The sequence below is a fragment of the Lonchura striata genome, chromosome 2 (assembly GCF_050655825.1).
Source record: "Lonchura striata isolate lonStrDom1 chromosome 2, ASM5065582v1, whole genome shotgun sequence".
NCBI classification, from domain to species: Eukaryota; Metazoa; Chordata; class Aves; order Passeriformes; family Estrildidae; genus Lonchura; species Lonchura striata.
Genome location: NC_140704.1, coordinates 52,275,677 through 52,301,987, shown reverse-complemented (window position 1 = coordinate 52,301,987; position 26,311 = coordinate 52,275,677). Strand labels below are relative to the sequence as shown.

The 26,311-nt window shown below is 41.9% G+C and overlaps 1 protein-coding gene across 8 annotated transcripts in view; it reads right to left on the bottom strand.

Annotated features, from left to right (window-relative positions):
* The window catches only part of COA1 (cytochrome c oxidase assembly factor 1), a 52,388-nt gene that overhangs the window by 4,395 nt on the left and 21,682 nt on the right, over positions 1 to 26,311 (bottom strand). For 4 of the 8 annotated variants that reach the window (XM_085570221.1, XM_085570226.1, XM_085570211.1 and 1 more), the window contains 3 exons: positions 19,921 to 20,121; positions 3,339 to 3,441; positions 374 to 525 (listed from right to left, as the gene is read on the bottom strand). In XM_085570221.1, coding sequence (XP_085426347.1) covers positions 374 to 525; positions 3,339 to 3,432 — 246 coding nt within the window. In that variant the 5' untranslated portion in view covers positions 3,433 to 3,441; positions 19,921 to 20,121. Of the gene's footprint in view, positions 1 to 373; positions 526 to 3,338; positions 3,442 to 3,543; positions 4,600 to 5,826; positions 6,026 to 19,395; positions 19,456 to 19,920; positions 20,122 to 26,311 lie in introns of those variants that run through there. The other 4 variants (XM_031503929.3, XM_085570243.1, XM_077786345.2 and 1 more) reach the window with 4 other exon arrangements.

Sequence of the window (26,311 nt, the reverse complement as noted above, 5' to 3'; positions counted from 1 at the left end):
CCCTAAAAACTAGCATGGGTCATATCTGGGGGGGTAAAGGAAGGCAGGTGCTATTTTAAAGCTGGATCTGATATGTCTCTGAAAATGCTTTTGTGGCTTTTACCATGTGAGGGGGGAACTGATTGTCTTGAGAGGCTCCTCAGCATTGTGTGACGGGCCCATACAGCACAACAGGGAGATGCTGCTCCTACTGTTTCTAAGCTAGGAGATTTATGCTCTGGAAATCCATTCCTCTTCCAGATCAACTGGTATTCCATCCTGCTTCCTTCCAGTGCCCCCAGGTGACTCATGACCCGCTGAAAATCCCCTGGCTGATCTCCTGTCACCTGACATCTCAGGAAGCCACCCTGTGACACCGCCCGCCCAGCGTTACCCGCGCTCTTTCTGTGTCCACGCGATTGCTCCCATCTGTCAGGTGGATGTTGTGAACCTTAAGAGGGGGGGCACCCAGGGCTTCCAGGGCATCAGGATTGCTGTTCAGTTGCTCCAAAGCTTGCTGGTAATACTGGGTCCTGGCAAAACTTTCTATGTGAGAGAAACAGGGTAGTGAGAAGACTTTTCACTTAAAATCAAAACATAATCTTAAAAAAAGAGAAAAAGGCATTTTCTTCAGATGACCACACCCTCCCTGAAATACAGTCCAAAACTACTAATTAGGAGAAATTTGGCTAAAGGAGGAAACACACCCTTACATCAGAGAAGAAAATGTTATTCAGCTCATTAAGTGAAGAGGGCTCTAAACATGGCCTGTTCCATTCTGATCTACAACTCAGCTTATGGCTGTGTCTCCCCTGTTTTCATACATTTGTAGGTTATCTAAAAGGAAGGGGAGAAAAGGTATAAGGATGAATATCTGAAATATTCTGATAAAAATTCTATTTTTTTTTTCTATTTGAGGTACATAAAATACTTTAAGAATAGAGACTATCTTGCAGACTTTGAGAGGCGAACAACTGCTGCTGTGGAACTCTAGCTGTGGTCTTGGTGCAGCTTTCCAAGTGGCAGCCATGAAGCTACAACTCTGCTGACGGATGCCTTAGGAGGGAGGCACTCAGAAGCACCACTCGAGTTACTGGTCAAGCAGCCACAACAGCACTGCAGATGGACGCTGCGGTGTTGGCTCATGGAGGACAGTTGCTGCTCTGTGAAACGCTGTACTGTGGTCACCAATGGACAGGCCACAGCTGAAGAGCTGGAGACTTCCTGACCCTCCTTATGGAGACAGAGCTTCGCTTTTTAGCAGTTTTAAGGCTGCTTTATTGGGGTTTCCATATCAGCTTAACTTCACTCTTTTGACATCAAGAAGGGCAGAGTTAAGCTAAGAGTTTGTGGTTGTTAAATCCTACTCTGGCAACTTTGCCTTCATGTTTCAAAGGGTTTAAAACAAGGTGTAAGGTTTGTTTATTGGTCTCTTGCCTGTCAGTATCAATCCTGGAGCATGAGGCAGAAGGATGCTGCCCCCTCACCCTAATTAGAGGCAATCCCCTGTGAGCAGGCAGCATCCAGTTGGCATAGAAACAGCTTTGCTAGGCTGTTACCTGTGTTGGTCCTCCTGTGTCCCCTGGCACATTCTAAGGAGCTCCAACCAAAGCTGTTGCAGCATGCTCACCCTTTAGTACCTATAAATCATGGCAAACAGCCATTCAGACTATGTGAAAAGTATGTTGTGTTCATCCTGCAGGTTGGAGGAGAAATGGATTCTAATTTACTGGTGTTCCTTCTCAGCTGTTCCTTGTTAGCATCTCATGCATTAGACATTAAATGCCCAACTAATCCATTTGTCCCCACATCTTTTGGCAGGGGAGCTGAAAGCATGCTGGAGTTGCCTGAGCAGACTGCTTCCATGAGAAGGGTGTGGAGGTGATGAGAATAAGTAGAAATAGGATTACCTTAGTATTTGTACAAGCTTGCACAGAGACCACGTGCATGCAAACTTCCCTTCAGCCTGAAGGAAGGGAAGGGATCGGATCCTCTCCAATTGCTCCCACCACTGTGGAGGCCACTCGCTCCTCACTAGTCCACGTATAGGCCAGTTCTGTGCACTGGACAGAAGGCACTGGGATAGCCCCAGGCATGAGCCAAGGGAGGAAGGCTCTAAGTGTGGCTGCTGTGTCTGTTTAGAGGATAGAGAAGGACACACTTGGCTGCAGAAAATGTCCTTTCAGCAGCCTGTCTGAGTTATCAGGCAGCTGCCCAGTGGCCACTGAAATTACAAGAGGGCCAGAAGTAGCCATTGCAACGTGCCACTTGACTGCACAGCCAAGGCATGTGGGGAATCAGCCCTCGGGCTTGCTGTGTAGCACAGGGGGTGACTAACAGTGCTGAAACTGAAAATTAAAAAATGCTAATGTCCTTGTTAAAGCCAGATTCAATATTTTACAGCATAAGCATCATATTTCTGTCAGGTACTCCAGAGCCTGGGGGCATGAGCTGCCTAAAATTAAAGCCTGCTTTCTAGCCCTGTCTGATTTGTTATTAATATGTGTAAAATGAAGGGGAGGTTTCAGAACTTATCTGAGGGCTTGAGAAACAGGCTTGGTTACACTTTTTTCTGGCAGCATCCTCTGGTATCAGGGTCGGTGAAAAGCAATACCATTTGATAGCACCAACAAGGGAGAGGCAAAGGGCCAAGAGGCCTGTGGCACTCTCTGAGAGAGAGGCCGAGCTTATTTCTGCTCTGATGCTAAGTACCTAAAAGCAGTTTTAGAAAAAATAAACATCTATTATTTGGACTAATAATGTGGATTCTTGGCCAAAGACACATAGCAACTAGAAATAAACAACTAGATATAAATAGCAACATCACCTGTCTAGCTTTTCTCTTTGTCCTGGTCTTCTCAGTGCTGACTGCTCTTATCTGTACTTCATTCAGGAGAAACTCATGATTTCTTAGCACTTCACAGGTATGTTGTATTTAAGGGCCAGCACCACACAGAGATTTACAGATAAAACTGCTAGACTTCAACACCTTCTCACAGACGGTCCTCTTCTACTGCCCAGTTACAAAATCTCAGTTAAGAAATGAAACCTGGATTACTGCAGGTGAAGCTTTCTCTTCACCATCACCCTCAGGAAACCCCCCAAAAAACCAGACTTTCTCCTGAGCACAACAGCCTGCTCCCTATGCAATAGATGCCTCTGGAAATGCACATAGCAGCTCTTGGGAGAGCAAAACCACTGAGGATGAAAAAAGTGGAACCTACAGAGGCAGAACCCAGAAGTTCCTGCCTTAATTTCATCTGCTTTTCACAACTCGCATGCTGCTATTTTCCTCACTACACAAAAGCCAGTGAAAGGGGCAGAGGAGAAATAAGGTTGCTAACAACACCAAGACTTACTTTGCATAAGATTATACATCACGATGCATCCCCCGCCGCTGAACAGTCCCATGAAAATAGCCATTTGCTTCAGCTTTTTCAGAGAAGCTGGCATTTTTCCTCCCTGAAAAGAAAAAGAGAAGACAGTTGTTGTAAAAGAAGAAAGCCAAAAGGGTTACTTACTTCCCCCCTCCTCCTCTCTCCTAAAAGCTCTTTCCAACCAGACCTGAATGAAAGCGCAGTGCACAGGCACCGAGCTTGCTGGGGCCCCACCATGCGCCCAGAAGGAAGAGTGGTGAGAACAGAGCAAACTGGGAAACCCAGCTGGGTTGAATGTGTTTATTCAACTTCTTTTAGCGATGCCACCACTTTGCTAATTGGCGAGGAGAAAGCGCCCTCCCTGGTGCGGCCAGGGGCCGGGGCCGGGGCACTGTGGCGGGGCTCCGGTGCCCCGCGCGTTTGCTCGCACGCTGTGAGCATTCAGGCTCCGGGCACCGGATTCCTCTCTGGAGTAAGCTCCTCTCAAGTAAACACGCTCGCGGCAGGGATGGATTTGGCCTTGAGCGGTAAGGGACAGAGCCAAGCCAGCACTGTGCCAGCAAAGATAATGGAGCCAGGGTGTGTGTATTCTGTTGTGTCAATTTTTTTCCCAAGCTGTGGATAAACAGGAAGTCTCTTCCAAGCTGTTTTTCTTCCTTCCTGTAACCCCCTTCCCCCGTCCAAACTTGCCCTTTTAATGAGTCACAGTTTTCACATTTGAATGCATGACCCAGCAGAATAAGAAACACTTCCATAGTTTGGGTAAGAGGGGGACTGAAAAACTGAGCTAATGCTCCTGCCCACAGCAGGTTAGTAGGAGTCAAGCTGAGTTGTCAGTGGGGGTGTAGCACTTTGCTTCAGGCTGCGGCAGGATAGGACTTGAACAAGCATCTGAGTATTGGCTTCTGCTCCTGATCTCTTGGAGCTGGAACAGGAGGGAAGAATGGTCTTGACAGCAATTAAAAAAAAAAAAATAGCAAAAAGCTTTTATTTTTCAATGGGCACACAGGCATATGAATAACTGGGGGAGCTGTATGGGACTTGTAATCCCAAAGGCTTTACACCCCAATACTTGTCACACAATACTGTTGCTTAAGTGCTACGCTCAATGAGAGCTGATTACTAAACCAAGGCCCAAACCAAAATGTAACCAGAAATGTGACCTGGGCAAGACTGTTGGAGCCATGTTCTGGAAACCACCTCTAACATCCCTCAGATATGTGTTAGTCAGCTATTGTTCAGCTGACAACCACAGTTCAGCAAGGGTGGAGAGACAAGTGTCAGAACTTCTTCCCATGGTGGCCAGGTCAGGGTGACACAGGCAGCCTCCCTCTGCTCACCACTCTGCTGACATGTCCTCATGATGACACTTGCATGCTCTAAACTGAGGGAAACTCAGACTCCCCAGGAAAATGGTCACAGCACCAAACTTGAGTTCAAGAAGAGCATGGACAATGCTCTTAGGGACCTGGTGTGATTTTTGGGGTGTTCTGTGTAGAGACAAGAATTGGACTCCATGATCACTGTGGGTCCTTTTTAACTCAGCATATTCTATGATTCTACAAAACCATGAATGCAATTCAGGTATAAATTTCATCTCCTGCCCTGTTGACATTAGCACTTATTTGTGACGTGTGCTATTCCTAGGCTGAATGCTTTCCTTATTAACTAGTTTCCTTGATTTTTAAGAACCCTTCATATTTAAGTTTACTATTTAAATAATTTCAGATTTGTGGATGGCTAGTAGTGATAGCAACTCAGAGAGGCATATGGATGTTATGCCTATTTTATGCCCCAAAATCCCTAAATGTGCCATTAGTATCATCAGTTATCATTTCTCTCACGCCTGATCTGTTTCTCTGATGAGTTTTTTCTTCTCACTTCCCCTGGGGAACTTGAAAGGCATGAGAAGCTACAGCAGAGGAAATATGCAAGTGTGGTTTTACAGAGAAACAGTGGTAGTCATTTCATAAGGACAGTGAGAACTTCCTGCTTGCCTGTTTGTGTTTGCAACTTTCCTTAAATCCCCACAAAATCTGATTAATAACCAAGTTTCTTATAAGATTCATCTGACCAGGAGGAGACTCTGACACCAACACCACATAACAGGTGGAGAAAAAAATCCCATGGTAAATCTGGAGGGAGGATCAGATATAACAGTTTGTGACCTGAGGCATTTGTTTTTGTCCCTTTCAAAGTTGTGGCCAGGCAAAATTTGCTTTCTGTGATTAAATTCTGTGATTGAATACAAATGTCTGGGGGGTGCTGCTGGCAGTTTGCTGAGTAAGGGTGGGAAGACAGGGAGCTCTTGCACCAGCAAGGTTTTGACTGAGGCTCGGGGGACCTGCCTGGTAAACAGCGGAAATTAGAGGCTCTGCAAACTTGCTGTCAGTGGGTTTGAGGTTTGTTAGGTCTCACAGTCTGCTCACACCCTCACAAGGGAGATGGATGGGAAGAAAGAAGAACTTACTGCTGATCAGTCACATGCTCATGCACACTCTTGTCACCACCTCTGCTCCAGTGCTGCAGTGTAGAGGTGGTGCCATCTGGCAAGGGAGCTTGGCAGCTGTGCAATGGTGATCCCTTTAAGCACTGCTGCCCCACGCAGCACGCCTGGCTGCTCCTAAGGTGCTGCCCCTGCCCACAGCTGTCTTCTGTTGCTGCTCCTGCTGCAGAAGAGATGTGCAGAACTGAGGTGCACCCAAATTGTGCACTAAGGTTTCTGTTGCTCATTTTCAGTCACAGTTGAAAGCCCATGGGCTAGACCACCCCATCCCTGTCTACCTCTTGATGCTCTGGTCCCACTTGTTTCTCAGCTGTTTTCCCAAGCCAGTCCTATGACAGCACACTGTAGGAAAAGGTTCAGAGCTACACATTTTAACAAGCCTCTCAAGACTGCAAACCCTCTCACCGATCCCACAATTCCTTGCCAGCCTTCAAAACCAAGGACAGAACTGTCTTTGGAGCCCAAAGCATCCCCCACAGAGGGGCTGCTGCTTCCCTTCCCTGCCATCCTGGTCCCTTGTGGAATGGATGCTTGAATATTGCAGCCTTGAGCATCCTTTGGCACATAGCTGCCAACGACTTTTGAATGGTGACAGCTTGCAGAAGACCAAAATATATTAAGGATCTGTTGTCTGCAAGGACTTGTCAGTTGGATTTCTGTCCTACAGCCAACTGTACTTGCTGCTCCGTTGGCTGCTCTGCTGAAGTGCCATGGGAGTGGCTCACTAAGGAAGGGAAGCAGAGTCATGTTCAGAGGTGAGCCTCTTGCCCTGAGCCTTTGCGAATACGACATACAGCTTGCAAACTGTAGAGGCTCTCACAGGGAAGGACCAAACCCTCTCCACTTCATTTGCCACAAATGGATCAACTCTAAGTATTTGAGAGAATTTTATAGATACAACATGTAATTCCTAAGGAGGAAGCCCATGCTGCTATCTGAGAACCTCTTATATCTCTAAAATTTAGAGTATGCAAGTCAATTTGTGGAAAAACAGACTTTTTCACAGCCAGTAATGAATAAAGCACAATTTCCAAGCTGTGCTGTTCTGCAAAGGCATCTATTCCTCCGTGTTATTTGCAGTGGTAAGAAAGATTAAGTGGAGATTAGCACACACAAAAACACTGAACCCACAGTTACCACGAAGAGACCTTAAATTGTTTGAAGTAGTGTTCTCAAAACATAACTGTTAAAGACCAGAACACCCTAATAATAATGGTGTTCATGTTGTGCCTTGAAAATAGCAGGATATAGAGAAGAAGGCTTGACTTTGAAGCTAAGTGGGACACAGGCTGTTAACAAGATTTAACAAACTCCCAAGGTCACATGTGAAATGATAAGTTACTGCAACAGTAAAGGCTGTTTAAAATTAGACTTTGTTTTCTCCACAGAGTATCTTCTAAAAATAGGCTGGCTTAAGTCTCCCTTATTTTGGCAAATTTGGGTTTTCTGTTTGGTCTCTGAAATTTATCCTGGCAGAGGTTGCTGCTGGGCACCTCCACCAAAGGCAGGTATTGGAGAAGAAGGGCATTTTCATCAGCCATAAACATTAATTTTATTTTCCCTGGAATTAAGCAAGGGAGCTGGGGTTGTAGGTTCTATGGGGATGGCATTTCCTCCTCCTTCTCCTTGTCCTGCTCCTCCTCTTGGTGCTACCAAACTCCACCAGCATTTCCAGCCTCTGGGTTCTACTACAGACCAAACAGCAAACAGTAATACTGCTCTGACACAAGACAGAAGCAACTGATCAATGCAAACTTGGTGTGATCACTGCTGCCTATCTCAATCTGGGCTACTGCCTACCCACCTGGCCAGGAAAAAATATAGTGCCATGCCACCAACACAAGCAACTGGGAGCCTTTAAACCACCATCTTGAACCACTGGAGTCCTGAGGTGTTGGAATGACACACTAAATAGATGCAGCAAAAGACTACTATTTAATTAAATTAAAATTTATCAATAGACCTGAACACAGACCTGAGCATCTAACTTCAAGGCTGGAATTGCTGCTGACCCTTCTGCAATGGAACTCTCCCTAGGCTGGTGGGTTTTTAATTGGCCTTGGGCACAGCTTTTCAGCAAACCACCCAGGAAGTCACAGGAGATGAGGGCAACGTCAGGCAAACCACACACGAGCATACACTTGTATTTCACATTCTTGCTTTCTTGCCCATCCATTGATCTTCTAAGATCCATAAGGCAGGCATCTGGGTGTAAGCCAATTTCTATACTAACAACATGCTAGGACAACATTTTAGACACATCTTTTTGACACTCACTGTCTACAACATCCCTTCATCATCAGGACTCTCACCAAAAACAGGACAATACAGCAGAAGTGTTCTGACAGAATCTCAGCATATTATTTTCCCCTTTATTTCATGGAAATAGCCTCAACATATTATTTATGTCATTTATGAGAGGTAACAGCACAAATTTTTGACACTACCAGCATGTTCAGAAACATCAAAGACTTTGCATGTAAGAGTGCCTTCAACAAGACCTCAGAAACTTGTAGTAAAGTTTGCTTAATTCATAGTCAAACCAAAAGTAGGATTAATACTATTTTTCTTCTTTTTCCCCCTTGGTTGTTCTTCAGATGCACTGAAAACACGTATTCTAGCATTTAGGCAGGTAAAAGATCTTTTTAGACAGCTTTGAAATAGTCTCTTCCAGGATCTCCTCGTGGATCAGTTCCTAGATTTGTGTAGCTGGCCCTGGCCAGAATGCTTTAAGGAGCCCATTCTAAATATGAGAAAGACTACGGGCAAGAAAGCCAAGAAAGACTGTTAAGTTTATTTTCTGCCTTTGCTACTAACTAATTAACAAGACAAGAGAAAGTAGTCAATAAAATGATTAAGGACTCTAAGCAGTCAGCTCACTTTTGCATCACTTCTCCTGCAGCACACGCTACAAAGTAGTTGGCTTCTCAGTCAGCACAAAACTTTGCACAATGCCTTCAGATATCTTAGTTTCATTTCATTTTTCTCCTCTCTTGGTCACTCTTATTTTCATGTTTCTATTCTATTTACAGAATAGAATTTCTGTTCTGCTGTCACAGACAACTTCCCTTGGTGCTCTTAAGCTGTCTCATCCGGTGCGCTCACCTGCACTGCATTTCTCTTCCTCCTGCCTGCCCACCTTTACCCCTTTATGTGCCCTCTTCCCTGAAGAATATTGCATCACCACCCTGGTGCTGAGCAGACAGAAGTAGTGGGCCCACCATTCCTATTGTCCAAGGAGTCCTATTGTCTCCTGCTGTCCCTCAGTTTATCCCTATGTGAATAGAACCTGTCCTCCTAACTGTGGGTAACAAAGGCAGGTGCCAAAGTCCCTTATTGATTTTCTCTGCATTGGAAAGATGCTAAAGCCTAGTTTGTTCAGTCTTTTTGAAGGCCAGACCCATGTGCCAGCAGTTCAGCAGCTTGCTCCAGATCACTCTCCAACACAACTAGAGCTGCCCGTACTTTGTACTGAAATACAATGAATATATCACAGAAAAAAGGCACAACCAGGGTGTATTATTAGAGAACCAGGATAATTATGCCTACAGTGTGACCCATTTTTGCTGCTATTGGTGGATGGCATTATAGGTTAATGCCTAATAATCTGTCATTAACATCCCTAATTGCATGTTTCTGTAATTGGACACCATGGAGGGAGAGAGAATGTTCATCTTCTGCATTTTAGAGGTGAATTGCAAAGGATTTAAGAGAAAGAATTCATAAGTAGGGTAAATGAAAAAGTTGCATCCAGGGCGCCAGAAGAAAATATCAGTGATGTTTACAGGTTTACCAGTGAGTGGTTTACCTGAGAGAGCTGGGATAACTTCTTGACTTCCTTGCTGCTGGGAGTGAGGACATGAGTGCTGCAATCCAAGGTTCAAAAGTATTGCTTTATGCTGTGCCTGTGCCTCTGCACAGCCTGCAACACAGGCCAGCTTCCAAATAGCCATGTTAAAACAAAAGAATCATATAAAGAAATATCAAATAGATATTGTGCTGTCATGATGAGAGGGAATAACTCTGTGCTTAGCAGAAAGAATTAAGCCAGTGAGGTTTTCAGTTTGATGTGTGCTCCCCATATATAATTGCCTAGAATAAGTTCACTGAACCTGCAAGGTAAGGGACCAGGGAAGATTAAAAAATTTCTCATGGAAAGAGTTTGCAATTATTTCTATGCAGCAGTAATTACTTATCTTTCTTAGCAGTTTGTGGGCATTTATCTATGTCCAATACACTCATTATGCTGAAGATACTGACAAAATCTTAAAGCCAAAACCAATATCCAATCTAGCTTTAAGTCAACTCACTAAATCCTGAGATGTGTGAAAGGATCAAAAACCACCAGGAATCTGTGATAACTTTCTTGGCTAACAGGTTACATTTTACCTTGTAAAAAGAAAATGGTCTCAGAACTTCACACAAGTACTGCAGATGTCATTGGAGTAAGAACTCCATGTGGCTATGTTAAAAACCTGGAAGTTTACCAACTCCAATCGCGATAAGGCTTATGCTTGTCTGTAGTCTTTCTGACTTCAGCAGTATCATCCACATGCCCACATTAAACAGGCATGCAGTAGACAGTGACCTAAAGGTACTGAATGTCAGGGGAGGCAGTCACAGGGGAAAAATGTTTAAAGCAGGAAGATAGTGTACATCATATGATGCTTGCTGGAACTCAAAATGTCCCTCAGACATTTTTAAAGGTTACAGGCCTGGGTCTGGAAGCATTTTAGACCCTGGCAGGCAGCTGAAAACAGCTGTGATTTTGAGTTTGAACCATAGAATGAGTTACCAACTGTAAAGGTGGAACAAACAGTCACAAAGGGTTAGATAGTATAGTAAAAATAATTACAAAATAGAGGGGAAAATTTTTTAGTGTTGTACAGGGGGGTTTTAACACCTGTACAGGGTTTTTTTTACTTTTTACATAGGGGTTAAAAGTTCTAAGATGAGGAAAGTGAGTTGATCCTGTTCTTCCTCCTTCTTCTTCCTTGCCTCCATGTTCTTGGTGATGGCGGCACTTATGGATTGGTTTAGAGTAGAAAAGCACCTTGTAACATAGGTAGTAGGTATTGGGAAAAAACTGTAAACATAGAACACGTAATATATCTTATAAAAGATAGCAGCAGCCCTGGGCGGGGGTAGAGAAGAAGAAGACAGCAGACAGAGAGGGTGACAGGAGTGTGTGTGTGTCTGCCTGGGCTGCTGACCAAACAGCCGCAGCCCAAGAAGACAATATTTTAGATAACCAACAATAAACTGCCTTGAGACTGAACAGCAAGAGCCTGCAGAGTTTTTCTTTAGAAACACAAGTTAGAAGAAAAACTTTACCACCACACAAAACCCCTACACCAAACCCAAAGTTCTCACAGATGCTTGCTCCCTTGTTTGCCTCTGGAGATGAGGGGTAAAAGATGTGGTGTGGTCTGCTCTGTTTTGGTCAACAAGAGCCTGATTTACAAAGCTTTTAAAAATATTGGTGGAGTTGGGAAAGTCTGCAGTCCTGTGCCCAAACACCTTGCTGATCTAATGCTTTTTATTATATAGTATTACAGCAGTACATACTTTTGGCACTTAACAAACATCCTGCTCCTATTCTTACTTCCTACTGAAAACCAAAACTAAAAAAAAAAAAAAGCTACCCTAATTCCTCTCAGATGGACTAAGTTTATTTCAAGTGCCCTTTTTTTATACCCTCACAGCATGGCCCCTCCTTCAGAAAAGAAGGACCCTACCCTTCTAAAAGTCAAATCCCTTTTAAATGTCTCAGATCAACACCTACAGCCCAAGGCTTTAAAGAAAATGAATTACTTTCTTGAATCCCTGGACTGGTTCCAGAAGTTGGTCCTTGCCCATATGAGCAGAACTGGTTCAGTATCAGCTAAATCTGTTAACACAAATTAGGATCTGGGGAAAAGCTAACCTCAAAGACTCGTGACTCTTTAATAAGCACTGGGGACCAAAACCAGCACAACACCAACTGGGATTCTGACCTAGAAACATTCTATTATCAGACAGACAAAAAAGGGAAAAAATAATTATTATGGGAACCATTACAAATAAAAGAAAGAAAAGAAGTTCCCATAGTACTTGAGGGTTTCTGTTCAGACAGATCCAGCTTGTTAACTTGTGCACAGAGCTGTGCAAGATGGAGAGTGCAAAAGGGCAAAGGAAGTGCACATGAAACATCTGGAGTCAGACCTTTAGCTTCATCTGGGGAGTAGCTACTGATTTATTCATCCAACCTTGGAAAAAGGAAAAGTTATACTGGATGCTCACAAGATAGTTGGACATGAATCAGATTCCCTTCCAAATATGAGTCAGGACAAGAGGAATTTCAGAGAACAGCTGACTGCAATCCATATTTTTGTCCTCAGAACATGTGTGGGAAAGCATTTAAAGAATAAATGTTTCTCTGTTTAATACTTTGAATGTGATTCACTGAATCTTCAGTCATTCAATAGCTCCTGGGAAGGCAGGGATTCTTTTTTCCTTTTGCAGAGCTATGGCAGAAAAACACAGAACAACTTCACAGGAAGCCAGTACCAGGTCAGGCACTTGATTCCCAGAGACTTGGGTTGTTCCCTGTTCCCTGCCCATTTTCTCTCCTAGGCTAAAACATGCCAGACTAGACAGATTTGGCAGAACTCCAGGGCTGTTTCCTACAGCAAACCTACCTTTAGAGATACAGGGACAAGCTTTCCTTAATGGAGCTACAGCACAGGGCTTTGTTCAGCAAGGAGGTGCAATTGTCCAAGAGCTGGACAAAAGCACAGACCACACCTTTATGTACTGTTGATGGGTGAGATTTTTCAAAATGTTGTGTGCTTTATGTGTGCTCAATAGATTATACCTTTACAGGATCATTGCCTTCAAAAGATCTTTGAAAATTCAGCATCTGCTTTATAGCATTTCAAGACACATCCTCACTAGTAGCTTTCAAACAGGGCTGCTAACAACATACACTATTTCTCAGAAAATGGTAATCTTCAAATACTTGTTGTGGCATTTGTTGGTTAAACACTAGATTACCAAGGGTTTAATGCAATGAAATCTGACAAATGTGGCAAATGGAGACACATAGGTGGGCTGTGATCCATTTCTGTATGTTTGTTTATGTTTTGTTTTCCAATCACATGCTACTTAGCTCTGTGGTGGTGGGAATTAGGAAGAATGATGGATACCACTTTTGTACAATATTACTCCTAGGGAACCCTGCTTACATAGAAAAAGCCCCTGCTTAGTGTTACCTCCAACCTATCCATGACTTTTGCAGTTTGTATGATACCAGCACAACCACAAGAGAAGACAGAGCTCCCAGGTTTCACAAACAGCCCAGGGACTGACTCACTGTATCACTGTGGCTAAAACTATAAAATTTGGGTGTCTCAATTCACACATGCAAAAATAAGTGACTAAATACTTCCTGATTCCTACTTTGCTGGAAGATACTGATATTTAATGGCTGCAAAGTGCTCTGACAGCCTAAGATGTAATTTTATTTAGGCATGCAATTGCCCATGTGCAGTATATATATTAAGAGCACAACAGTGTGTTCCAGACCAAAAAAAAAAAAAAAAAATATTTTGCAGTCTGGCATAGGGCATGTTGTAGGACCAGTAGAATAATTATAGCAGCTGCAGTTGGCACTTATTAGAAAATTAAAGAAGCTGTTAACAGGTCATTAATAATCTGTGACTACCTGCCTTAATAGTATTCAGTCAACAGGCATGAAGGTGAGGGGGTGGAAGAAACAGTCACACCTTCCTCTAAGCCACTGTAGAAGACCAATGCCCTCATTTATCATCACTTTGTAATCTGCTTGTTTACTTCCTTCCTCGTGTGTCTCTTCCCATTGGCTCTTCTCTCACTGCTGACTCTCACACCAAAGGACTGCAAGGCTCTTGGCCAGGGAAGCCACCTGCAATAGCCAGTCCCAGGAGAAAGCCAGCCCTCTCTGGTAGATGTCTCCCTGTTGTTCAGAACTGCCTGTAAACACCTCTCCTGAGTGTATTCTCCTACTTTTAAAGACTATTTTGTATGTAAGGTATCCCTGTCCATCTACACCACATTGGGATTTGTTCCCTTGTGTCTTGGTCAATGCCTCCCTCATGTAGTCAGATGACTGGAAGAGGAGGGAAAAGCAACTTGTTCCCTGCTTCTTCAGACAAATACACACTCTCCAGAGCAGACAGATGCCCTGAAGTCAGATTCAGGGCATCAATTCATCTTTTGGGTTCAGCTGTAGAGCATAAAACATTTGCTGGCTCTGGTCTAATGCTTTTTGACATTGTCAGGCCCCCTTCAGTGAACCACTGCCTTGTAACCAACTTGACAGCAAGTATTGTTCTACATTTATTAATACTGTATATGTTATCTTCAAACTGACAGGTTCCAAGGCCAGGCATCAGCTGTGTTCTGTTCTTACTTAGAAAAAAAGAAAATTCAGACAATAGCACAGACCTCCTGCTGCTAGTAAGTTAATAAATAAATAAAAACATGCCTTCACCATGCTTCTGCCACATGGTTTTATCCTTTCAATCTCAATTTTGCAGTAATTTTTTATTTTACTTGAAGCCTTAAAATATGAAGTACCTGCTTCCCTGCACCCTCCTCTTCTTGGCTTCTTTGGGAAAATACTTTTGTTTTTTTTTTTTTCCCCTGAGTCTTCTTTTAATTTATTCCTTCCTCTCTCATTTGGATGCAAACCTATATTGCAGAAACTTGAATCTACATAAAAGTTAATTAACTTCAGAAACAGTTTCTCCTCTCTTCTCCTTTCTGTTTTTTTTTTTTTTTTTAACTAAAGCCATATAAATTTCTATTATTTTTTAAATGTTCAGCTTAATGGGTTATGTTTACTTAGTCAATAAGCTGATGATGCCCATGACAGGACCAGAAGTGTTTGGCTAGCAGCAGGGAGAAAAAAAAAATCAATAACTCCAAGCATTTGGCAGCTTTGTGGGCAGGAAATAATTTGTATTCTCTGGTTTAAATCAATGACCTTCTTTTCTTTGCTGTTCCAACAGGAAATTATAAACTCTGTGAACACTATTTGCATAGTGCCTTCTGCAATACACTTGTATATGCCTGGGAAAAACACTATGTTAACCCTAGCACTGCTCCTCTGAGTTCCCTGTTAAAGAAATCCAGTTACTTTAGCACACAGCTTTTCAACAGGCACTTGTATTCATTAGAAGCAAAAATAGTCTAGAGAAAAATGTATAAAGAGCTCCTCCTCCACTTCCAACAGGACCACCCTGTTTGATAACAGTGTTGTCTACTGTTAGTAGCATGAAAAAATGCCTTCTTTGGCATTTTTGGCAATTTTAACTTGGCAAGATTTTGTGTTCTCAGACAGCAACTTGCTACTTCTACATTAAACCTGCATTTGCACCGCTGTATCTTGCTTGTCAGGGTTACCTTAAAGTGCCAGGTATTATCTGAAAGTACTGCATTTTTGCTTAAATTCAGCATTACAGAGTTACTGGTTTTGAAAGTTTCAGCCTCCTCGGTGCTGTCCTTTTGCAATGTTCACATAAGGAAGAAAAAGAAATAGCTCCCTTGTCTTGCCATGCTCATGGGAAGCTGTATCAGGAAGGTAGTGATCCAAGAAAAGGATCCAGTGTTTAACCTGGCACTGAACTTGCCCTCCAACCTTTTCAACTGCCCTACCCTGCATTAAGTCCAGTTTGGATATTATTTTAACATGTAGGAGAGCTGGCATTCAAGAAGACAAGCCAGTCACAGGAGATGGAGGAGGTGTGTGACCCTTTTTACTGAGTGAACAGTGTGTGAATTCTTGCCTAGGTGCCTAGGGCCAGAGCTAAGTGTTGCAGCACCAGCAACTGGCACTACATAGCTCCTGGACTTAAGCACCCCTTGATGTGCTTAACTTCATCCTGTGCAGGAGAATGATATGGTAAATCAGTCTGGAGAACGTGATTATAGTCCCAGAAACTACCAAGGTCTCAGTTGTCTGCACTGAAATGAAATGCCATAAAATTCAGGCATCCAGATTTCTCTGCTTTGCAAGTCCTTTCACAGCTGTTCTCAGCATTCCTCCTGTGCTCCCAAAGCCCCTGGCACAAAGTTGCAGTCATCAGATGACACTTGATGTATACTTATTAGTTATATCACAATTCCCTCTCTGAAACAAAAAGGATGGGAATGTTTCTCAGAGTGACTGAAGTGGAAGTAATACGCAATTCTTGCTCTCCTGCTTTGTTTCTATTAATTTGCCAGATGTAAAGTTGCCTTATCTTGACCCTACATGCATTCCACCCCTTCCCACTGCAAATTCTACATGCTTACTGGGGTCTCTTCCAGATCACCTGGCTGCTGGAGTGCCTTTGCATTTCTGAAATTTGCTGCTCCTGACTGAAGGGAGCCAACCAAGAAAATGATCTGCCTCCCTTTCTCCCTGACAAGAGACCAAAGCAGCATCACAGTTTCACAGCAGACTAAGGTCAGAGGGGATCTCTGGAGGTCACTTTGTCCAGTATCCCTGCTCAAACGTGGTTGCCTACAAATGGTTGCCTAGGATGATGTCCTAGGCAAAAAACAACTTTTGAGTATCTCCAAGGATGGACACTCCACAACCTCTCTGGGCTACCTGTGCCAGCTCTTTGTCAACCTCCTAGTGAAAAGCCATTTCCTGATGTTCAGACTGCATGTCCTGTGTTTCAGCTTGTGCCCATCAACTTTGGCCCATCCCTGGGCATTGCTGGACAGAACCTGGCTCCATCTTCTTCACATATTGACATACACTGATGAGATCATGCTTGCACCTCCTCTACTCTAAATAGATCCAGAAAGCAGAGGGACAAATCAGGGAATAAATTGGGTAGGTATTGTTCAATTTACTTTCCTCTATTGAGATGGTTATAAGCAAATGTTCCTTTCTCTTCCTGTTGTTTTCCCACTTTCCTTGTTTTCCTCATGCCTACATATTCTAAATGTCATGCTGTCACCTTTTTCCATTTAATACCATGTACCTGGAATCTTTTTATATCACAAGAAATGTTTAATCTGGAAAGGCATGCAAATAGAATAGTGCATGTGAGAAATATGAACTGGTTTGGTTAGTTTTAGGCTTTGGACTGATTTATGACTGATTTATGACTGATTTATGCTTCCATGTGAATAAAACATAATCAGAAACTGTGGAGTGATACTACTCTATATACAAAGAGGAGAACTGCTCCTGTTAGTCATGGAAACATATAGGCCATAATTTTTAGAGGTTGTGAAAGGTGTGCTAAGTGACTAGTTCATTTCACTAATATCTGACAAGCAAGTCACTTTCATAATGGGAAAAATTACCTTCCTAGATAATTTGGTTTTTAACAACTTATCATATTATTATTCTCCTAAGGGTGCATATTTTCCATTATGTAAAAACTAGCTTGGAATAAAAATGGTGATAGACTAAAAACCTGCATTTAGCTTTAAAACAGAAGTTTGTGGGTTGTTGATTTTTTAGTATGTGTAAACTATGGTCCTTGATATTTTTGCTCAGAAGATAACCACATGTTTCATGTGGCTTCTGTTTACAAAAAGGAAAATAAACTAGATTACACTGCAGGAAAAGGAGAGTTGATGTTTCAATGTTCAAGAGAGCTCAGATGGAAATTCAGCTCCATAACCCTTTACTGAATTTTGGACATAGATTTTTCAGTTGTCTCTGTTCTTAAATATACTCTTGTATTCCTATTGAATTGAATGGGATTTTCTATAGAAGTAAAAAGGAAGATTTTCTCTCTTTTGAGTTAAAACCAGGTAATGACTTTGATGACTTCAGCAGAATAATTCTTTATTTATACCACTATAAGCAGGGGTAAAGTCAGATTAGGAATGTACCTCAAAGTGACAGTATTCAGATGCATATTTAATCTTTGCTAAATGAAGCATTTGCAATAAAATGCACTATTCACCACTCTTACTGTTCTCCTGGTAAATGCATTGTGAAACTGTTTGTGGTAGCTTTCTCTAACCTTTTTAAATTTAGTAATGAGGACCCACAGTATCCAAAAATGTTATTCTCCTCATGTGATGCCTCTTTAGTGTAAACCCAGTCCTATCTCCAAAATGGCAGAATTAGCTGATAGACCTAAAATTTACCACTTTGGCTCCTCTACCTGAGTGTGGCACAGATGAGGAGCAATACTTCCTTTGCTGTCCTGGATATCTGGATCCATTAGACACACCCTCAAGTGTCTTATTTGTTTTTTTCCACTGGCCATTCCTTTCTAACAGGCCATTCTCCTCCACCCAAGACAAGCAGCTAGGGGAGCGAATGGTTGAAAAGTCTTGGAAGTTCCTATAAGCATGGGATTTTCCCCTGGGCATGTTTTGTCTGGGTTGCTTTATGATGCAGAGGTTTTACTGGAAGAAAGAACTGGCCCTACAAGGTCTGGATACTTTGCTGAGAGATGAATACTGGTTAGCATACATAATTTCCAGTGCTGGTGGGGAAAGTAAGAAGAAATCAGCCAGTCATTTTGAGCTTATGCAACAAACTGCATACCTCTGACTGTGTTTTTTTCCAGAATCTGCTTGTTAACTATGATCAGTATATGCCATTTGTGCTTTAGGGGACTAAGAGTCTAAACCAGTTTATTGGTGACAGCAACAACTTTCTCATTAAATGTTAATGGCAATATTTTGATTAGTCCCAGGTTCTGGGAGGAAGTTAAGTCTTTTCTTCAATAACCAGCAGTTACAAATGCAGCAAGTGTTAATAACCTCATAGGAAGCAAACTAGGTAGGCACACATTCCATCACCCAGAAAATGGATCTCATGTAGCTTTCTGAGGGATGGTTCACATTTTAAACCAAAAAAAGTGTTTGATATTTAATATGGAGATCTGGGCTGTTTGCAGCACCCAAAGCTGCAGTCCCATGATGCTGTTTCCTATTTCTCTCAGATCTAATGTTTAAGGTGCTCCATGCCATACAATGTAAGCTTAAAATGTCATCTGGTTGAGGAGTGGAGAGGTGAAGATATTCACTCAGGAACAGCAACTATTCTCAAACTTTCAGCAACTGTGCTCAAATGTCAAAAGAATAAACATAAGAAATCATGAGAGATTTAAATAGCTTCATATCTGACATGAGCTTTTAAAGCCCCAAATGGACTTTTATAGGGAAACAAAGAGTATGTATGTGGGTTATGTGAGAATGGAAAAGGGCTTCACATGCAAATGAGGCATGAGAGTTTTATCAAGTGTTGGCCTAAAGGCTAACTAAAGCCTGGATTTCATCTCTGTGCCAAATGAGAGCAGCCAGCTGCTGTTTCTCCTACCCCATCACTGCTGCTGTCAAGTCTTAGCTGGGGGAAACTCTGTTAAGTTGAGCCCCACAAATGACAAGGAAAACCCAAATTGAGGCTTTTGAATGGGTTCTCTACAATGATACAGTAACCTTAAGAGATACTTCATGGATACTATACCCCACTTGAAGATATGGGTTTGGGTTTGGTTTTTTTTAAAGGTTAGTTTTGAAAGGTCTCTTTAGCTATATAGTAACCTTTCTGGAGACTGTGTCTTCAGGTATAGCAGTTGTTACCGGGATACTCAAATTTTTTACCTGAGTAAAAAAAAATAAAAAATAAGGTAGACCGAATAAGACCACTTGTTCTCATTAAGTAACTGGTCAGTTTAGATGTCTGCTGTACTTTGCTTTTTAGGAAATAAATTACAGCTGCACAAAGAAATCTAGAACCTTTGTCATGGCCAAGAAGCATGTCTGTTTTTTGCACTGGGCAAAGCTTTTCTTTTCCAGTAGATCTACTGCAGTTTGCCAGCCTCAGCATTGCTGTAACTCAGGAAACTTTTGACATGCAGCCCAACTTCAGCACAGCACTAGAGAGTACTAACAATACATCATTTACTGTAGTTTTAGCACAACAGGGAGAGATCTGGCAATATTAGTGACCTCTGCACATCATTGTGCTTTAGTGATTTTTTTCCTCTGGCTTCATTTCAAACAGTTGTATGATAGGCTGATAACCATATTTTAAACTCAGTCATGCTTGATGCAGTCTTGACTTACTCTGTTTGGATTGAAGGTCAGTATCTATGGCTTGATTTTCAGGCAGTGGAGGAAGCAGGTAGTGCTACTTGTCCTGTAAAACACTCAGCATTAACAACAGGCCTTTTGGTGCCACTCCTCTAAAACTGTGGCTCAAGATTGCTATCACTCAGCATCAAACTGGCTAGAAAGGCCTCCTGATGGCTCTTATCCGGACTCCACCTAAAAGAAAAGAGAAAATGCAGGAGTGGGTACATATCAGAGACAGGGGAAGAATATTCAAACATTCCTAAGGATTCAACATGGTCACTCAACCTCCCATTCCAAGACATCTAGCACTGTCAGTCCTACTGCCTTAGTTTTCCTTATAACCTGTTTATAGTAAAGGGAGAAGTTGGTACATGATATTTTGACAAGACAGTAGTGCCATCAAAAACATTAAGGATCTCCTGCAGTCTTCTCAAGCATTATTCACAAAACCTTATGAAAATAACCACACAGTCTTTTGCATGAAACCATGCTTGCTGGCTTCCTGAATGGTGATAACAGTATTTGTAAAGAGCAGGTAACAGACCGTGTATGTCAGCCCTATAACTAAATATAATTTTCATAATAGACATTCTTCCTATAGAGTTCTTCCTCTGTTTGTAATGATGAATAAATCCACAACAGTCCATGAGCTAGGATTTCTTGTTTGACAGTTTATCCAACTTTTATGAATTAACCTATCTGAAAATGGCACTTCTAATGACGATTTGTCTATATCAGTCTTTGCACATGCAGTATTTTATTCTGTAATTACCAGGAGGAAAAGAATAGAGGAACCAGTAATTTTTAAAGTTTCAGTCTGCAATCAAGACCTTAAAATTTGTAAGCTGTGTAAGCAGTGGAATAAGAACACCTCCAGATCTGGGCCTTCTGGAGTCTCCAAGGCTGACAAAGAGCATAGTTCCATACAGCCCTTCCCCTGCAGAGAAGATCTAGATGTTCTCCAATATGCAGCCACATGCTGCCACAAAATTCTAAATTTTCATTATCTCAAAGACCCTGTGGGTCTCTGTCAGGTCTGTTATAACAGAGAGGGAGGTTCCCAAATTTTATGTATACAGATGTGAATACACGCAAAACACGTGAGTTTAGAAGAGTCATTTATGCAGGAAACCACGCTGAAATATGAGCAAGTCAGTCAATAAAAAGACAATTCTCAAGACAGCAGTTAAAAGATTGATAAACATTGGAAAAAGTCTTTGAATAGGACTGAGCACTTGCTACAGAAACTGTGTACCGTGGCATCTCATCAGCATCCTCTTGAGTACTGCCAGCCTGCATGGGTTAATCTTAGAGTATCACCAAGAACAGCCTCGGCAGAAATGAGGCTTTCATTCAGTGGTCACTCTGCCTTAATTAAAAGGCCACTTTTCAATTAAACTTCAATGACATCTTCTGAAAAGAAGTTTTACACCTACTATATTTCTTTTGGACAAAACAGTCTGCTCAGCTGTATTCCCAGCTGTACACTCTGTTTCTTCCAGTTTGCTGGCATCCACAGTTATTTAGAAAGAAACTTTGTTATGTCAACTGCTAGGATTTTCTACAGTACATATTACATCACCTTTCCTGAGAAACTTGTTTGAGCAGATCCCTTTCCTTACTTTCTTGTTTCATAATGTCCTTCACATTCCTCTTTCAATATTTGTTGTTCTCTCTGTGGAAGCTCAGTTGCTGGCATTTTAAGGAAAGGTTACATAGTAAAAAGGTCACTAACAGGGTTTTTTTCCTCCCTGCCTCACACTCCTGGAGAGAAGCTCTCTGTGCGTGACACCTTTAGAGAAACGTTTAGAGAAAGTTTTCTTTAAGAAAAACCTACAGTGTTCACTGCCAGTTTCAGAACAAGAAAATAAATTAGGAGCATAAATTACCTTGGCCATTTTAATTCTACAAGTGAAGAAATAAGGAGAAGAAAGAGCAAGAGACAAAACCAAATTAAGCTGTGCTGCAAGTAAAAAGCGAGATCCCAAAATTTCATCCTCATCCCTGATACTTAGGTGACTGTGCCTCTGATAAATTTCTTCTTGTGCCTCTGTTTATTTCTTGGTGCCTCTGTTTATGAGTCTTGGTCCTTATGAAACAGCCTTGGAAAACAACAGTCATATGTCTTTCAAAATGTCCCCTACATAAAGATGTACCAATTGAAGTTTGGTCTGGAGACAGCTGAAGGTGTTGGGAGCCTTCAATTCTGGTCCAAAGCCTTCCAAAGTAGGCAAGGTAAGAACGAAGTGTGTTAAGTCTGGGGACAGGATTTGGAATAAGCTGGGAATGAAGCATAGGAAAAAAGAAAAGATAGACAGTTCTAAACTTAGGTGTATAAATGTGGGTGGCTTAATGCTCACTAGTGGGAAAACATGCACACACACATGTGTGAGCTGGCAGAGGAGCTGGCTGTTTGCTGTTTATTGATGCAGGTTCTTGTACAGTCCCTCCTTGCAGCGCGGGGTAGAGCTTGGTGTAGAGCTTCAGCTCAAAAACATCGTAAGGATGCTTATTTTGGTTACTGCTAAGTGGCTGAACATGAAGTTGGGAAGTATCTTTTATCCAAACGCAGATCATTCTTCTAAAAACAGTGGCTCCCACATGATCTTCTTGAATAGTCTCAGTTTTCTATATAAACAATGGAGAAGGAAATCTAATTTCTACTCTAGGAAAGGAAACACAGCTAAGTGAACACTGTTAGCAAGGGCAAGCATATTATCTCTGCCTGTTTGAGAACCCACTGAGCTGAACAATATCTTTTCATCAGCTGCAGTAGTCTTTATTACACTCCATCTGAATCATCTGTTTAGGATTAAACATTTCTTGAAAGACACACTGCTTTTAATACCAAAGCATTTTCCATTCCATTTGCTTCATTTTAGCAAAATGCTGAATGATCTGAATGATCTGTTTCATGTTTAACATGAAGTGTAACTGAAGCACTCTGCATCCTGCAGAAGTGCTTTGTGGACTTGAATTTTTTAACAGATCTCTGAAAAATCAAGATTAAAAAACACAAGCAAGCTATTTTGAACAAGCAGACATAAATTTAGTACAAATAAGCCCTCATCTTTACTGGAAAACCTTTAAAGAGGTCATAAAGACAAACAAACAAAACAAATCAAAACCACTGTGCTTCAACAGCAAAATCATCTAAAATTTAGCTTAATCCTTTTAGGATCAGTAGTCTGGACAGATAACTAAAGCAATGGATAATAAAAATAGCCAAGCACTGGTATCCAGTTAATGTATCAGCATACTGATAATGGTATATAAACAATGCTAAAAGAACAGGAAAATTATTAAAGCAGAAGACAATACTTCATTTACTGTTCTGCTGGAATTCTTGCTTAGGAAGTCACTAATGCACATTCATTATAAATACTAGAAGTGAGTTCAGGCAGGAACTTGCCTGTTACCCAAATGAGTATGACTAGTGCTGAATGAGTCTTTTACTAATCTTTTTTAGAGCCTGAACTTCACATCTAGAAAGGCAAGATTATTTGTGAGGTTCCATTCTTACAGTTAAACACAGAATCAGACACATGGAGTTCTTCCAAGAGATCTTTGGGTTTTGGTTTCTTCTGAGAAAAAAGAATATCAGAGTAACAAAGCCCAAAGAACCTGTTTTCAACTTGGTTAGCCAACCTACCAGCTGTATGTTGGTATTTTATTCTCTTTTCTGGAAGAAAGAAAAGAAGAGGGGAAAAAAACCTAACCAAAGGAAACTAGTCCAGAGCAGTATTCTGTTCTTGTTCCAGTTGATCTGTTCAGGATTTTGTCACTGGCATTTGCTAGACCAGGAAAGACTTCTGGGTATGAAAAACAGCACACCTCCCATGGTACAGCAGGACCTCAATGCCCCTTTCTACAGAAATCACTCACAAGACTACAAGTGCTTTCCCACTCTTCCTGTCATAGGAGTCTCAGGTGAAGAGACAGCTGCATCATGCCAACCTATTGGGAAACATTAGACATGAGGTGTGTCTTCCAAAAGGTCTGAATCAGGATTGCAATGCCCAGATCAGATGCCTAAATTAGGGAGGTAGTCTCTATCCAGACTAGCCTTTCCCCTTCTTGAAATGCTGAAGTTACTAATTTTCCCAACTTGCCTTTTCAGTTGCTATGGATTTCTGTTAGAAAGTGGTGATACAGCAACTTTGTTTTAACAGCACCAAAAAATGCTGCAATGATGGATTCTGCTAATGGTACTGAGGAGCACTTCTGTCACATACAGAAGTTCTGTGTAGGATGGGCTTCTGTCACAGGTAAATCCAGCTGGCTTAGCAACCAACTGGAATCTATCGCTTCTACAGAGAAAAGGCAGACTCATGACAAACCAATGGATGTGACATAGGAAGGGAACTTCTCCTTCCATTTTTACACCTTCCTCCCATCATATTTTATTCCTTGTCCTCCCACTCTATTGCAAAAATCCAAAAATTGTCAAGTTATAGCTACACACCATGCCAAAGACTTGTCTGTTCTCTCTCTCTGCATGAGTTAATCATTCCCAGCAAGCTTTCTGGGGTGATAAGTCAGTAACACAAAGAAATGACAGATTAGATTTGATATTTATTTTTCTCTACTTTTTTTAAGCACAGCTGTCACCCACACCTGAAAGAATGGAGGAAGGGGTAATCAAATGCTCTGTAGCTGGAAGCTCTAAGGATAACACCTACAAACTCTGCAACTTTCCATAAAAGGCTTGCAGTTTTTGTATTTTTTTTTTTTTTTGCTGTATGTTTACTCAGCAACACTGTTTTAGAAGTTGCAACATTCATCTTTAAACATTAATTACCAAGGCATGATTGCTTCAAAAATCCACTGCCCCAGGCCAGGGCCTAGGAAGTGGAAAATGTAATTTCAGAAAGTGATGAGAATAAATGCTGAGCCTTTTAATTGCAGGTTGGTACAAATGACTAATAGTAAAGCAAAGCTCATTTTGGATGAATTTGTTGTTCTGCACATCATATTCAAAACTTAGCAGTGAGTTGCCTGGGGTTTGTTCTTTCCCCCTATTCTCTTTGTAAAAGTCAAGCAACAGATGAATTTTTGAGAGGTAGAGGAAGTACTTTTCTAAAAATACAGTAAAAAGTTATTTACAAGACAGAAAGAGAGAGAGGAAGAAAGCAAGGAAGAAAGAAAAGCAGGGAGAAAGACTAAATGATACATGCAAAGTCAAGCAATAGTTGCAACAGTCATTGGACAACTGCTGTGCTCTTCTGGAACTTCATTTCAGGGTGAAGGCTGCAGTGACTCTCAGCATCTATCTCCATCTCCCTCAGTTCTGCTGAAATTTACCTGGAATCACCGACAGTCTAACAATGGATCAGGCCTGCTTCATCATGTGTGGCAACACAAGATTACACGCTGCTATGACTCAACATTGCCACATCAGATGTCCCAGCCTGATGCCAACAGAACCACTGCAATAGCAATGGCATCTTCATCTCCACCCTTCTGGCCTTGTTGCTGGCAGAATGGGGACAGCCCTCTGTGGGCACCTTTGCAGGGCATCAGAGGCACTTCTTTTCACACAGAGGTAGAGAACTTGTTCATTCTAGCCCCACACTGCCACACCTGGGAAAACACATCTGACGGGAGATGTGACTCAAAACCTGATGGGTCTGAGGCTGGTTTCCTGCATGACCATAGGACAGACCATACAAACAGGCTCTGTGATGGTCCTGAAGTTGCATTGGTGCACCAAAGTTTGGAAGCCAAAGAAACTACAAATTGTGATAATCATCTTTTCTAATGGTCATGTTCCCTGGAAAACTCCAGTCTGCTTCTGAGTGTTCTCAGAAGCACTTCTGGCCTCGTTGCACTGCACAGCTTGTGCCTGCCTCCCTGGGATTGAGAGATGTCATGCCACTTCACTACCATAAGGACCTGAATCACTAGGTATATCAAAAATCTGCCTAACCCTTCATGTCTCATCCAGAGAAGAGGAGAGAAGGTGTTCATGATGATGATCAGTGAAGTCCACCTCCTCTCCCAGTTGCTATTAACAGTTTTGTACTGGAAGATTTTCCCCTGTGACCTGGGAGATCTGCTTTCAAACATGCTCTGAATACCTTCTCTTGCTCATTCAGTATGCACCCTTCTGTCAAATGGGAAACAAAAGACCTCCTTCACCTCATGGCTATCCTCACCAGGCCTGTACTGCAGACCCTTATCCACAGGCCAGTTTTTTCAGGATGGCTCATGACCACACTGCTAAGAGTTTGGTTCCTACTGAGTGGACTGGCTGCAGCCACACTTCACAGTGCTCAACCCACATCTCTTTTCATGTAGTTAACAGTTAGGATTTCCTGTTTATGGGCTTGGTGGGTTTTTTCAGTTCAGAGTATACAGAGTACTAATAGGTGTATGCTAC